The sequence below is a fragment of the Mytilus galloprovincialis genome, chromosome 13 (genome assembly GCF_965363235.1).
Source record: "Mytilus galloprovincialis chromosome 13, xbMytGall1.hap1.1, whole genome shotgun sequence".
NCBI lineage: Eukaryota > Metazoa > Mollusca > Bivalvia > Mytilida > Mytilidae > Mytilus > Mytilus galloprovincialis.
This window is the reverse complement of record NC_134850.1, coordinates 41,183,439-41,198,883: the sequence shown is the minus strand read 5'-3', so window position 1 is coordinate 41,198,883 and position 15,445 is coordinate 41,183,439. Positions and strand designations below refer to the sequence as shown.

At 32.1% G+C, this 15,445-nt stretch overlaps 3 protein-coding genes across 3 annotated transcripts in view; 2 read left to right on the top strand and 1 right to left on the bottom strand.

The window, feature by feature from the left end:
- The window catches only part of LOC143056305 (uncharacterized), a 313,066-nt gene extending 309,148 nt beyond the window's left edge, over positions 1-3,918 (top strand). Inside the window, exons 209-213 of the mRNA XM_076229390.1 lie at positions 245-461; positions 808-1,120; positions 1,703-1,836; positions 2,360-2,382; positions 3,259-3,918. Coding sequence (XP_076085505.1) covers positions 245-461; positions 808-1,120; positions 1,703-1,836; positions 2,360-2,382; positions 3,259-3,663 — 1,092 coding nt within the window. The 3' untranslated portion in view covers positions 3,664-3,918. The remainder of the gene's footprint in view (positions 1-244; positions 462-807; positions 1,121-1,702; positions 1,837-2,359; positions 2,383-3,258) is intronic.
- Positions 3,919-8,399: 4,481 nt separating this feature from the next.
- LOC143056734 (uncharacterized) lies at positions 8,400-10,400 on the top strand. Its single transcript, XM_076229888.1, has one exon. It carries the CDS (start codon positions 8,427-8,429, stop codon positions 10,356-10,358), a length of 1,932 nt encoding a protein of 643 aa, XP_076086003.1. The 5' UTR covers positions 8,400-8,426; the 3' UTR covers positions 10,359-10,400.
- Positions 10,401-11,546: 1,146 nt separating this feature from the next.
- On the bottom strand, positions 11,547-14,947 carry LOC143056398 (uncharacterized). The gene is made up of 3 exons (XM_076229486.1): positions 14,842-14,947; positions 13,879-14,168; positions 11,547-13,065 (listed from the first exon to the last, which is right to left on the bottom strand). Exons 1-3 carry the CDS (start codon positions 14,847-14,849, stop codon positions 12,350-12,352), a joined length of 1,014 nt encoding a protein of 337 aa, XP_076085601.1. The 5' UTR covers positions 14,850-14,947; the 3' UTR covers positions 11,547-12,349.
- Between the last annotated feature and the right edge of the window lie 498 nt (positions 14,948-15,445).

Below are 15,445 nucleotides of genomic sequence, written 5' to 3'. Positions count from 1 at the left end.
ACATACTGTAAATTAAAACATGTTTGGGACATTTATATTATTGTTAAAATTGTAATTTGATAGGTGTCACTTAAATTAAGTCTTGCATTTAAGGTTTTGTATGCAATATTACTTGAAATAGCAAGGATTGACCTCCCATTTGTGTTCATTGTTCAATAATGGCATCTATAAATTTCTGCAAATTTTTTTTTAAAAACCTGTGTACAAATGTATGAATAAAAAATTGTTCATTTCTAATTTACAGGATAATTTGGTGTTCCCATGTGATCTAGGCCTGTTAAAACCAGTAAATGAACATGAATGGAACCATATGAAGTTGGCATATGTGCAGAACTATTCCTTCTCTGGCTACGATGAGGCTAAAGTCTACTTTGCAGACACTAATGGTGCCTTGTCACGTCTTGTCACCATAAAATTCACGGTGATGGAGTCACCATGTCGAAATGAGGGAGAATGCGAACGTACGTTTACCTAAATATTTGTAAAGTAAAATATGGGAATTCAAAGTATTTTTATTTCTGCCAATAAAAGATCATCATTGTTAAATTTCTAATTTCTAACCTCAACTGAACATAAAAATTTATCAATATGATACAAAACTTTCACATGGGAACTGTAGCCACTTGCAAAAGTTGAGTGCATTTTTGAATAAATATTGTAAATATTGTATGATAAAGTTTTAAATAGTTTCAAAAGTTTGTTCTTTTTAATTTCATATCTTAAATCCATCTAGGGCATATTCTTGAATATGTTTGTTTCTGTATGACAACACAGCATATTTTCAAAATCAAATATTTATGTTTTCAGCAAAGAACGACAGTATATCCTATCCATGTGAACATTACCGTAGGGCAATTGAAAGTTTTGATATCAACTACAACTGTATATGTGCCTCTGGTTGGACTGGAATCCATTGTGAAGAGAATATCAACGAGTGTATTAGCTCCCCTTGTCCAGATCCATTTGTATGTTATGACTACATCAATTATTACGAGTGTGCTTGTCCCCAAGATAATCCAAACTGTTTGTTGCGTCCATGGATGATTGCTTTGATTATCATTGGAATATTACTAATTGTAGTAATCATACTTTTGATAGTCTACAGATGGAAAAGAAGAGAGTAAGTGTCCTTTATTTAACACAGTTTGTGGGAGTTATCTTCCATTATTTGTATGTGATTTCAGTTAGTTTGTATAGTTATTTTTATTCCACTACCAGTGATATAATTAGCTAGAGGTGTGGTTTTGGAAAATATTTTTCTTTGACATAATCTTCAATATGTTTTAAAAAAACCAAATCACTATTTTGAGAATACATGGAAATAATGAGATGTGATTTATATTTTTATTTTTTCAATATAAAACCTGTACAACTTGAGACAACCGTATAATCCAAGAGCTCTGCTGAAGGGATTATGTTGGTTGAGAGATTTTTAACCATGTGTAATACTATATCATATCATATACACATATCATATACATTTTAGAATATCTAAAACTGTTCTTTCTCCTAATGATAATTTTCAAAAGTAACAAAATAGGGGAGACAACTTTTAACATACTCAGTAAACACAGTGGTAACATATGCACTTTAAGCATACCTAATGATCATTTTTATAGTGAAGTGTTTTTTTATTTCACAGTAAATACATCTGTTTTCTTATGAATGAAACTTAATAACTGATACATATATTGACTTTCAGGAGTCATATACCATGGGTTGAGAAGTACATCTTATGTCAAGGTGGTGACACTGCCAACTCCTATGGATCACAAGCCTCTCTTGGAGATTTCATGGATGATTCTGACCGAATGTCAGCTGATAACCCTTCATTTGGTATGTGTATTATATGTGTAAAAAGTGCTCTATAATAAATTTATTGAAATACAACTGAATGTTATATTTGCGTAATGACTTCAGGATTTTCTTTGATTTGGCAATTGAAAAATGAAACATATTAAAATTGAGACGTGTTTAAATATCTAAATCTCATGCAATAAATTTTTTAAAAAGCAGGATATTGTATTACAAGTATATAGCGTTTATTGTGTATTTTATATTTCACATGTGGAAGCCTTGAATTTTTTTTTTTATTACAATTTTTTTTTTTATCACAATTTTTGTATTACTTTTCTGTATGTAAGTTTCAGAATTTTACTTGAACATTAAAAAATATATTATTTATACTATATATTATTAGATTGTAAGTCATAAAATATAAGTAAGCTAAGCCTTTTTGTTTTGTTTCATGCGGTGCTTTTTAGAAGGAAATAAATTTATAAATAAGTATATTCAGTAGAACTTTTAATTTGCTTTAGCAATATAGTTAATTATAATTTTTTTAAATTTTTATTTGCAGATTTTAACAATCCAGATAAAACGGTAAGTTATTTTGGTTTGTCTTTATTGTTTATCATCATTTTATATAAAAGCCTGTGTTTCTGGAAATTTTCCAACAAACAATATCTATTGACAAGGTTGGATAAGTATAAATAAAAGTGTGTTTAGGGTCATGCAGTGTTGCATTGAAGACCTACTGTAGGCCCTGAAATGTTTTCTAGTTTGTGATTCTCTTTGACACATTACCCATTTCCATTCTCAATTATATCAAGCTCTTAATCATTCAAGATCTTCTATCAAAACCCAATGCCTCCAAGTAAAACAAAAAAAAACATAGTCACATATAAAAAAAATCACTCAAGAGGTTTCTGAAATGTAAAACTAAAGATATGGCAGTGTTCAATTGTTTTTTTAAGCACTTAAGAAGGATAAAAAGATACATAGATAGGCTGTTGTCTGCTCTATGGTCGGGTAGTTGTCGCTTTGACACATTCCCCATTTCCTTTCTCAATTTTATAGATAAATGATCAGTAAATTAGACTAAGTATAACCTTAATCACTACGGAATTGGAAGGACAATTCTTGAACTTGATTGCTTTATAAATATTATAGCCATAGCAAAAATATTTGAATTCAAACTACAGCTTGAAAAACCCAAACAAAAAGCAGACAACAGCCAAAGTCCAGCTATGGGTCTTCAACGCAGGGAAGGAAATCCCACACCCAGAGTTGGTTCTCAGCTGGCACCACAATAAATTGTGTACTAGTTAGTGAAAATGGACATCACACTTAACTTCATTAAGTAACTTTTGTTATTTAACATTTTGTGTTAGTTATAGTAATTATTTGGGCTGTAAATTTGTATTTACCCCTTAATCCCTGCAAAGAAAAATTATAAATATCTTTTTTCCATTTCAGGACTTCCCTCCCAAAGGTGATTGGAACGCTGAGAAACGTCATATGACTTCTTCATTTGATCCTTTGATAGCAAGTTCCGGCCCTAAAATTGCACCACATCCATCTGAAGTGGTTGAGCCCAATCTGTCTGCAGACCTAGATGCCATGTCAAATAATAAACCAGGGTCCTCAGGTTCTGGTACCCCTACACCACAGCCCATGTCCAAGAATGCTGCCCGATGGGCACCAGCATCTAGTGGTGGATCACCAGCACCATCAGGCCAAAATACACCTCCCTCTAATGAATCTGAGGATGGTCGGTCATCTGGAAGTAAATCTCCATATCGTGTCAGTGACAGTCAGACGTCAACAGCAGACCCTGGTAAAATATCCGTGTATGATGGAACAATGACACCTATACTATGAGGACTTTGATCACAACTGATTCATTTAAATGGACAATGGAAACTGAACATGGACAAATATAATATATTTATATTTCTACCTATTAGCTACATTTCTGTTTAAAATTTTCTTTTCTTGATAGATTTTAAATATTTTTAAAATATTTTTTTTACTGAAAATGATATTATCTATTTGAGATGAATGGAATCTGTCCAGTTGGGTATTTTAATGTGATAAATATATCCGTCCATGACGTCAATAAAGTTATTTGTTATATTTTGTATTTATTTATATATTTGATATTTATGAACAAATTAATTTAATTTTCATATACATGTACTACAGCAAAAATACAATTTTTCATAGATATATTTTATATAATTATTTTTTATGTATGGTTCAGAAATTGAAAAAAATGACTGTGATGCTTTTTATACTTTTTAGTATAAATAAAACTTTACTATATTTCTGACATTGTCTAATAAACTTTAAAAAAAGTTGTCCCTATTTATTTCTTTATGATGCAAAGGCCTAATGACATCTGAACAGATTTGTGACAGTTAGTTGTGTTGAACTATTAAAAAAGGGAGATCTAGAATGATTGCATACAACTATCCATAAAAACCAAAGAACAAAGATGTGAACTAAAACATACCACCATGGTCTTTCAACAATGAGCACACCCTTAACCTATAGTAAATTAAGGCAATAGTTGAATATGCAATAGTCATAAATCAACTTAACTGAAACAAATCTGGGTCACAAACCAAATCTGAATGGTAACATCAACTATAAGAGGAAAACAAAGCAACAACAGAAACAATGAACAGCTCAAAAAACAAACGCCACCATATATAGAAACTGACTATTTGACAACTGGCATATGATAAACTAAGAATTGCAGGTGATAAAAACATGAAACGTTTGCAAGTGACAAAACCAACTGCCTGACTTATACCTTAACAAAAACTACAAATAATTACTGAAGATAGCAACCAACATTACAACTTGTTTTTAAGTTCCTAGCCTTGGACTTGCATATAAAAAAATGTGGAGGGGTTCAACATAATGTTTCCGCACTTTACCCTCCTTAACTTTGAACAGTGGTTAAGAATACCAACACAACAATGGACAAAAACCTTTATCAAAGAGTAAACTAAGAAATAATGGGGATAACAAAAATCATGAAATATTTCAAATGAGAAAATCAACTACCTGAATTTTACAATGGCAAAAACAACAAATAATTATAGAAGGTAGCAACCGACATAAATAACTGGTTTATAAGGGTCTGGCCTTGGATTTGCATATAAAAATGTGAAGGGGTTCAACATGTTATTTAGCAATTAACCCTCCATTAACGTTGAAGAGTTGTGTTAAAATATGAACACAACAAAAGAACAAATTTCATGTGAAGCCAGTTTATGATCTATTTCATACTATTTGAACTCTTGATTGTGTAAACTCTGTTTTTGTAACATAATTAAGCTCACTAAATTAATCAATAATTAATATGTTAATTAAAGAATGTCAATTTAATTTGCACTACCTAGGAAGACATTCAAAAACGGTCACCATAAATTGGATTTGTGAGATTTACTATTGTGATTTCAAATTATGCTGCTAAAAATAATGCAATCCACGCTTTGAGAATATATTTGGATGGGGGGTATCGATGGAAATATTTCGAACCCCAATTGGATAAAAAAAAAATTGATTACCAGCATCGAAAAAAAAACCACCGGAATAAAACGTTCGCGCGGAAAAATTTCAGGCTCAGATAAATTAACAAAATACCCCCCCCCCCTTTTTTAAGTTTACGTGGATGCTTCTTTATAAAAGCTATTTTGATGATTTGCAGTAGTTTAAAAATAATAAAGATGTCTCGATTAAGCATTAGAAAACGTAGGCTGCAGCAGCGTGCTTACAGGCGAAGAATATATATTTTTATTCTCATAAAGCCAATGCATTACATCGGTGCAGAGATTGAAGGAGAAGAAGGAATGATATTTTAGGGATCACTATATTCCTATCTTTTCTGTTTGTTTCAAATGGTTTTTCTTCTCCAAGGAGTATTTGGCAAAGGGAGGGGGTAATGTTGGTTTTTTTTAGTTTTAAGGGTAATTTAACGGATCCGAGATACATGACTAGACAAGCAATACATTTACCTCACACTTTTTAAGTAATGCATTTATGAGTGACTCGTTGTTTGAGTAAAGACCAGTGGCAAACATTTATGTGCAAGTCAAGTCGATTAGGAAAGACCTTAAAATTTTCAAATGAATTATGTGTTCGGCAATGATGCTGCTTTGAGTCTTGATAAGGGCTTAATAAAGCAACGTTAAGTTTAAAAAAAAACCTAAATAAATATATCAAGTTTAGACAACATTTCTGTAAAGAACTTTATTAATAATTATTATAAATATCAATTTTATTCAAAATTTGTTTCTTCCTTAAATATACACGGTGAAACTAATGTTTAAAATGCCTAGTTTTTTGTACACTTAATCTACACAAGGCCTACATCGAGTATCGACTGCATGTAGACAAAACATGTTTTACACTACATGTAAACATTGAATTTTATCAATGGGAACGTAATTTTGTTTAGTTTACGTGTGAGTTACACTTACACAACACCGAGTTTAGGTCAATGTGAACACGGCCTTAGTTGTCCTTAATAAATCAATAAATAAAAAAAACCGTTAAGTCTTGACTCCGAGCTCTGATGATATTGTATTCAGTAGAACAGTAACATGATTCCAATGTCCAGCTGTCAAAGGTTGGTGGTTCTATACATGCACTGCACCAATAAAAACCTAACACCACATTACAACTTATTGTGGTGGAATCGGGGCTTGACACCAAAAATCAATCAATCATACACATTTTACCTTTTTAAGTCATATCAGTGACTGGTGAACAATAATGTTTATCAAGTTCTTGAACCAATGCATGTATATATCATAAACTTAGTCTTTTGTGCGCGAATTTATCATTTTTTACACAAACATATCGTATTATCGTCATTTTTCCCCTCTCTATCTGTTATGATGAGAAAATATGGCTGCTGATTAATTGCCGTGTTATGAAGCCGTAGTTTACCAATTGTCACCTTATAGTAAACAATCAACAAAAAAACATGGGTATTTTACACGTGTATAGCATGTGCAATCAGATACTAGTTTGTTTTAATGACAGATTCATGCGTATTGCCACCACCGAATTTTTGCGTGGAGGGTCACGCTAAGGTCACTATTCATACGGAAAAAATATGTCGGCGAATTGCTTTTCTGGAAGCAAACAATTAAAAAAAAAGCAAACTCTTCTAAATGTGGACAATTAAAGAATTTTCTTTAAAAAAAAGGTATATGTACATAAGTTTTATTATGAAAACTATCCATTAAGTTATAAAAAAACATATGCATATATTTTTTTTTAATTTGAGGTGTCATATGACTTTCAAGTATATATTTCACTGTTGTTTTTTTCCTAGCTGACCTGTCTCAAAAGAGTCAGTGTGAACTATTATCATCACTTTACATTTTCCCATTGATTGTAAACATTTTTTTAATCTTGCATCTGAAAACACCAGACCAAATAAAACAAAAAATTGGGTAACAATCATTTCAAGGTGTATTTAATTGGTGTTCTGTCAATAAACCATCATGAGTGCCATTGAACTTAGAACAGGACTGAAAAGCAAAAAACGATGACTCTGGCTCAATATTTTGAAAGTCGTTATACAAAAAATACAGTTAAACAAACAATATTGTTTCCAAACTCTAGGAGTTGGGGTCATATTGCATTCACCTTATCTATTCTGTTTGTCCAACAAATATTTGAACACTATCTTGGTACTACTAAACACAAAGACTTCATATTGGGTCAACAACTTGATTAGGGGACAGCTGAAGGACGCCTTCGGGTGCGGGAATTTCTCGCTGCATTAAAGTCCTGTTGGTGACCTTCTGCTGTTGTCTGTTCTATGGTCGGGTTGTTGTCTCTTTGAAACATTCCCCATTTCCATTCTCAATTTTATATATACTGAAGCTAATGACACCTTTTTCTATAATTGCTAATGCTTTAAATTTATAGATATGTTGATTGGACTTATTTACTACTTGGTAACAAATTTCTCAAGAAAGGACTAAATATTTGGTCAGCTTGGCAACAATGAGTTGTATGTTTTAAGTATTTTTCTTTAGATTAGATCATTATGGCACATATTTTCTGCTTACTAATGCTTTGAATTTTTGTCAATTTTGGATGACGTCTTGAAAACATAATGGATTCAGAGCTGAGACTGTTGTTTTATAATTCCTTAAATAGTGAGACTTGAAATTTCTAATAGAATTAGAAAAATTATCAATTCTCGTTGTTCCGGAGCTACTGTTTTACTTTCTGTCTACACTAGATAAATGGTTATAAAATATGTATCAAAGAAGAATTTAATGGATGAATCAAATATAATTTTCTTTCAAAGACTAAACATATAATCCATATATATAATAACAGGATGCAGATGAAAACAATAAAAGCGGAAACAACCAATGATAATATATCAGTGATATAGAAGTTCTCAAGTTAAGTTTATCTTCATATCATTTATGTGTTTTTTTCTTTATTTTACGGTATTGTTGAGATTATCAATGCAAGAATTCAAATGATAACGACAAGGTGCATTTATTTACCTTAGATCATCTGGTGTAGTTAAATATATCGTAGATAATTTACATATCAATCTAACAGTTGAGAAGGAAGTTAAAACCTAGTCATTCAAAATGGCGATTGCACCAGACCAAACAGATAATTTTGATGATTTGTTGACGTGTACCATCTGTTTGGAGACCTTTACAGGTCCAAAATATTTACCATGTCTCCATACTTTCTGCACGGCATGCATTAACACTTACATTTTATCGACTGCGGGGAAGGAGAAAACCAAAACATCGTTTAAGTGTCCGATTTGTCGACGGGATGTTTTGATGGCAGAGTCGACAGGAAACCCGGAGACCTGGGCTGAAAAATTACCAGGTAATCATTTTGTTGCTTCAATGATGGATAGACAAGCAATAAGAAAAAGCGAAAAACTATGCGACTCTTGTAAAGCGAACAATGAATCGAATAAAGCGTCATCTTGGTGTGTTGTATGTGAAGAGGCCTTTTGTGGATCTTGTGAAAAATATCACAAATCGTTTAAGATGTCAGCAAAACATCCTATCGTGTTGCTGAATGACATTGCTACTAACAAAGAACCGGTAAGCATTTCTTCGTTGATATATTGCGAAGAGCATCAAGGGAAGGTAATAAAGGCTTACTGTATTGATCATTCAAAACCATTATGTACATTGTGTGCCACTTTATCGCATAGGAAATGCGAAGATGTCATAACAATCGAGAAGGCCGCTTCAGGTATTAAAAAATGTGAAAAAGCAATTGCATTGTCTACAGAACTGAAAGAAACCAGCAAACAGCTGTCCGACGTATTACAAAGTAGAAAAGACCTGACGACCGATTTCGAAAAAGAGACTGAAGCTATTCTAACGAAAGTCAGTACCATTAAGGATAACATTATCAAACATTTAAACAAAATTGAAAATCAAATTAAGGACGAAATAAAATCACTGAAGAAGGAAGCAGGTCTGAAACTTTCGGAACAATCACAAGAACTTGAGAATCTGAAGAGTACGGTTAATAACTGGACTACTATTTTTGATACCTGTTTACAACATGGATCCGAAGTGCAATGTTTACTAGAAATGAACAAAATCAATGAAAATAAGGTTAAATTTAGAGATGCGTTTACGGAAGGGACAAAGGAAATGAAGAATGTTTCCATGCTTCTAGAGACTAATGATATAGCAGAGAAATTTCCAGAAAGAGTCGTAGCTATAGGAGTTGTTAAACTAGTTGAAACCAACAAAAGTTGTCCAAAATTATTTTTATGTAAGAACGTAAATTTTCGCACGGGGGAAATAAATGTAATTAAAGTTATAGAGCTTACTGGAAGTTCTCTGACGTACCCAAGTGGTATTTTTATGAAAGATGAATACGTCTTTACTCATAGAAATTTCTCTAAAGTCTTAAAGTATAATAACAACGGAGACTTTCTCGCTGAACTTAAGCTACCAATCCCACCAAACGATATCGATCAAATGAATGACACAACTGCTGCTGTTTCATCAGGTTCTTATACTTTTTATATCATCAACACGCATGATATGACACTGTGCCGTAAAATTAATAACACATGTGCAGTTCATGGATTCTGTTATGTTAGTGGGGAATTTATTCTTGCATGTGGCAAAAGTCTAACCTGGATTAACTCATCAACTGGTGTCAAAAATGAACAAGCTACAACAAACGGAGACACCTATCTAATCTATGCACAAGACCGAAACAATTACATTTGTGCAGATGGAACAAATACAGTGTCCAAAGTGGTAAATCATACAAAAGTCTTTACTTACAAAAGTGATATACTTCTAAAACCTAGAGGTATTGACAAGGACTGTGATGGCAATGTGTATATTTGTGGATATGCTTCAGCAAATATACACGTACTAAGTCACGATGGCAGGTTGGTGAGAATCATTCAAGCCAAAAGTATCGGAATAGAAAGCCCGTGGGTAGTACGTTTCAAGAAAAATAGCAACCAGTTCTTTGTCACATGCGTTACAACGGGGAAAGTTGTCGTGTGCGAAATTGTTTGAACTATGTAGCATTATATATTTAGATAAATTTGTAATGTTGAACATGGGTTTTGTTTCATATTTTCTGACAAACAAGTAGACAAGGAAATGAGCCATATTCTTGATATCATTTCTGGGATTTGTAACATCATGAAATGTATATTTATAAGGTTCAATTTAGCGTAAAATGTTTTTTGCAAAGTTGTACCCATTTTGCTGATATAAGAAGTGATATCAGGTCTCTAAATATTTGTATATAAAAATCAATTGTGAGTCAAAGGAGATGTTTGATATAGGTAAATGAGAGAAAAAAATCAAGATATCGAGAGCTTAGTATGCAGTTTTCTAAAGCGAATGACATTAAAGTAACTAATGTTCCATCATAATTTGTATAATCAAATTATATTTTCGAGTTTTGAACTAAATTGACTGAATGTGGCACAAAACTAAATGCATGCAATTGGAAAAGAATATTTATATTCGAATTTTTGTTAATGCAGTTCACATCTGCTCGAGATGTAAAAGTAAAAAAAAAACAAAAAACATTATATTATTTTTGTATGGTGTTTCCTGCCTTGTTATAACATGCAGGTTGTTTGAATGACCTGAAAAAATTGTTTTGCCTTTTGTTCACAGATTTTCTCGTTTCAACATTTTTGTTTCGAAATATTTTGTTTTGGGAAGACTTCATAAAAGAAAGACGAAATATACCAAAGGGTCATTCAGACTTATTAGTCGAAAATGAAATAATAACGCTTTATATGGAACAATGATAACCATTTTACAATTGGCCCTGTGTAATCGAACACTTTTCAAATGAGACCTTCAATTAGTCCATAGTAGCAACCGGAAAGATAAATTTTATTAAAGGATTGTGCACACAAAATCATTCATATTTAGGTAAATCGACGATTGACATATTTTTAATCAATGACATGAAATTAAGTGAGCTATGAAAATCACTGTTAATACGATTGTACGTGCCCTTCTGTGTATTTATTTCTAGATTTATGTCTAGATCAATTCGTATGGTAATCGGCCTTTTCGATTGTTAGTGAGTTGGCAACTAGTTTAAAATGGACTCGAAATTACATCAATTAAAAAAAACAAAAGCAGCAAGTGCTATACATTCTGAGAGTTCAATCTTTCCCTGACATTCGTTACTGCAATTTGTGAACAAAATGATATTCAAATGATAATGCTATGAAATCAAAATGTTAACTCTTTATTTTTGAGATGGTTGTCCTGTTGCAAATTTAAAAAAAAAATTGAATCTCTGATTTTACAGAGTATATTATAAAGATGAACATACGTAAATATGATAAGTTAACACGGTAACATCTTGAAAAACAGAGATGAGGCTATTGCATGAAAGGACGTCAAACTTCTAGTAGTAATCAGCAATAAGTTAATTTCCATTTTCATACAGCTACTTATATAATACTTGTAACTTTCTGTCTACACTACATAAAAATTTCGGCAAATTATGCCTCAAAATGATTTTTGATGAATCATCATATGTTCTAAGATGAAAAATAGAATCATTTTTCATACAAGAATGAGAGTGGCATATAACTTGTAAAATCAGTGCTATATTGATCTGTTGTTAATCAATAATTGGAATACAAAATTAGTAATTCTCATCAGCAAAATTGCATATTTTTAAATTGTTAGCTACCTAAACTCTAAGAAATGCAGCAGAATATATTTATCATTGGTATATAACGATAGAGAAATGAAATTGTAAAAACGGAACGTCTTAAGGTCTAATAGGTGGTTAAGGTAGGAAGGACCTCAGTACTGCTTCCGGCTCTTATATACCAATGTAGCAACCATTTTAATCAAAGAGGCGAATCATTGTCTGTTTTCAACATGAAACTCGATTAATATTTAATAACGATAAGTTTACAGCACACACCTGGATAAATGAAGTCAGCTGACATTAGTGTTTCTATGCTGTTTAATATTCTGCTATATATTTATAAGTTGAAAAAAACGTCCTTATTTTCATTTCAAGTAAAATATACACTGCTTCTAATTTTTTTCGTATTTGGGTCTACTGACCATTTTGGATTCCAACCTGGATCATTTGGTTGTCCATCGTCAAAGTCATATTTTTCAATTCCAACCATTTGTAAAACTTCTTTCGTTTTAGCTACTTCAGGGAGTTCTTCAATTATTTCCAAGTGTGCAAATATTTTAGTAGCCACTCTTTCTGAAGTTTTTGGGAAAGTCCAAACTCCTTGTGATGGCCAATGGGCAGTAGCAACCATTTCGTTATACGCTTTCTTTTTCATTTCAATATCCCGTTCCGTTGCCCAGACTGCAGGTGCCATGCAAACAAAAACAACGAATCGCCATCTGTCTGAATTTGGTCTGCCAACGATAGGCGCTTTGTTGTCATGGATCGTTCTGGAATCCCACAAAACAATACCGCCTTTTGGAACTGGAACTTTCTTAATTTTACAACCTTTAGATAAATACCAATCAAAATGCTCCTTTGTCAGACGATAGAAGTCTTCACCTGCAGCTTCTATAACAGCCTTTGGAAAACTTTCATAGAACTCTTTATGAAACTGTATGGAATTTTCAAGAACTCTAAAGCAATAGTCAGTTTCTGTTGTTTCTTCCAAGTAAACAGCTCCTTGGTACACATGGAGACCTTCTCTCCAGCTACCCTGGTCCATGTGAAACCAATTGGATTTAGGATCACCAAAATCAGTGTTTCCTACAAACAAGAAGCATTACTGGTTCAATTGACGGATATTATTCATATATATTAGAAGTTTTCTTTACTTCCGATCGAAACCTAAAAGAAATACGACAAAATCGTTTCTATTCTTTTAGACCTCGTATTTCCTAAGTGTTGCAGTGTTTTAAAATCAGGTGTATACTTACTTCTTTATGTGTTGGGAAATATGGTTATCCCTAGTTCCGTCTGGATTTCAGACGCATTGTGGGTAGGAAATTTGATGGCTTTGCATGATATATGAATACAGTCCCGATCCCTCTTATGATAAATCCAAGAACCATGTCCTCGAGCGGATGTTCTCTTTGCATGTGATGGAACACAAATAACAAAAATTTTAAACGACTTTATAATTTTTTTATGTAGGCCAATGTGTTCCTACTAAATGTACCGTTTGGTTTCAAGTGATAGATTCAATCTGTTGACCCTTCTACTCTTTCACCTAAAATCTTCTACCCACTATAAAAATTTCTGCATAATAAAAAAGGTTCCTTATTTGTTTGTACTTTAGTCTTTGATAAGTAATTTTATAAAATCTACATGTATCAATTGTTGTATCTTCGGTATTAAAGAATGCTGAATTTTGTCATTGCATTGCCTAATAATTTGTCCGGTTTCCAGATTCTAATTCACTCATAATTTCATATTTTGGTCACATCGATTGAGAATGAGAATGCGTTAAAATTTTAAATACATGCACGTGATTTTTGCATAAAAATTCTGAACTTATTTATTCTTTTTATTGAGTCAAAATTCATTTCTCTGATTCTATAATCAGTTTATTGTTCTTACTTAATTCAGGAGGTTCACCAATCGCAATACCGTCCATACTGGTCAACAATTTATCAGTTTTCCATATGGAAGCAAATACAGGTTTCGTTGCAAGTCTGACATTCCATGTGGGTTCACAGTGTGACAACCTATATTGTTGCATCAATGATTTATCCCAGTAAGGCCTCTCATCTCCAAATCTATCCAACCATGCCTTGTAAATTGATATATACTTTTCACATTCTTTGTCAGTCAGAACATTCGGGATGACACTGTATCCTTTTGTTTCTAATTCTCTAACTACCCATGCTCTGAATAGAATGAGTATAAAGTAATGTACAATGTTTAAAGATCATCCCTAAAAATAACACACGTGTTTTAAAGCTTGGTTTGAAAGTTTTGTTGTATCTGTAGAGTCCTTATCACAAACGGATAATCACATGACAACTGTTGATGTTGTTTATAAAGTAACGACATTTAAGCACAATCCATTTAAACTTCTTTTTACCCTTTAAATTCGTACGATGTATACTGATTGATATTCTAATCTTGAAAAAATGGTAAATTGTAGATCTCAATTGGAATTGGTTTTGACTATCTTTCATTGACTGTGAGTACTCATATATTGATACTTTGTTCCTTTTACAGTTTGTTCTAGGTCATGGAAAGTCTAAAGTAATAGTTCTTCGTAGATATTTATTCACTATCATAACTTCAAAATTATTTTTAAAAAAATGGGAAATCTCATTAGTGTGTAGAGAAACAGTTAAATAGAGTGTACAAATTTACCCATGAGTTGACAACGGTATATTTATGGTATTTTTTAATTCGAAAGTCCAGTAGTAAAATCCTGGACAAAGTGATATAAAGTCTTCTTTTAACAAAATGCCTCTACATCATCTAGACTTTTTAATAATTAAGGTATAAACATCAATCTGTATAACCTTTATAAACCGTTAAAAGTACATCAATGCATATACACACCTGTCCATTGTTGTAGATGAAATCAATGTGGACTTATCAATAAAATTGTGCCAACTCCAAATCTTCCTTCCACAAAATAATAATAACCTCACAAGTTACAAACAAAAATGTTTGTTTATTTTAGGTACAACTACAATCTATTTAACATATAAAAACAACATTAAAAGTATTTTAATGCATACACATACCTCTCCATTGTTGCGGATGAAATCAACGTGACCTAAACCACTAAAATATCACTTTAAGTCGATTACTATAAAGTGATGCTTACAATGTACTCATAATATTTACAAAATTAAATCCGATTGTATGCAAAAGCTGTCACATCACTTTACGGCACTAGTTTGTTGCTGTCAATCTATGTTTAATGGTACTCGTTTGATTAAGCTTTCACAATTTACTTTCTGAAATTTTCAATATTCTAGAAACAGAAACAGAACTCTGAGGAAAATTCAAAACGAACGTTCACTAATCAAATGGCAAAATCAAAATCTCAAACACATCAAACGAAAGGATAACAACTGTCATATTTCTGAATTAGTACAACTGTTTCTTACGTAGACAAATGGTGGATAAAACTTGTTTTATAGCTAGCTAAAAAAAC

Excerpts from the sequence above, each read along its gene's own strand:
- LOC143056734 (XM_076229888.1), top strand. The coding sequence starts at position 8,427 with ATGGCGATTGCACCAGACCAAACAGATAATTTTGATGATTTGTTGACG.
- LOC143056398 (XM_076229486.1), bottom strand. Across the intron at positions 13,066-13,878 it reads TGGTGAACCTCCTGAATTAA|GAAACACTGATTTTGGTGAT; the intron begins GTAAGAACAATA and ends TCTTGTTTGTAG.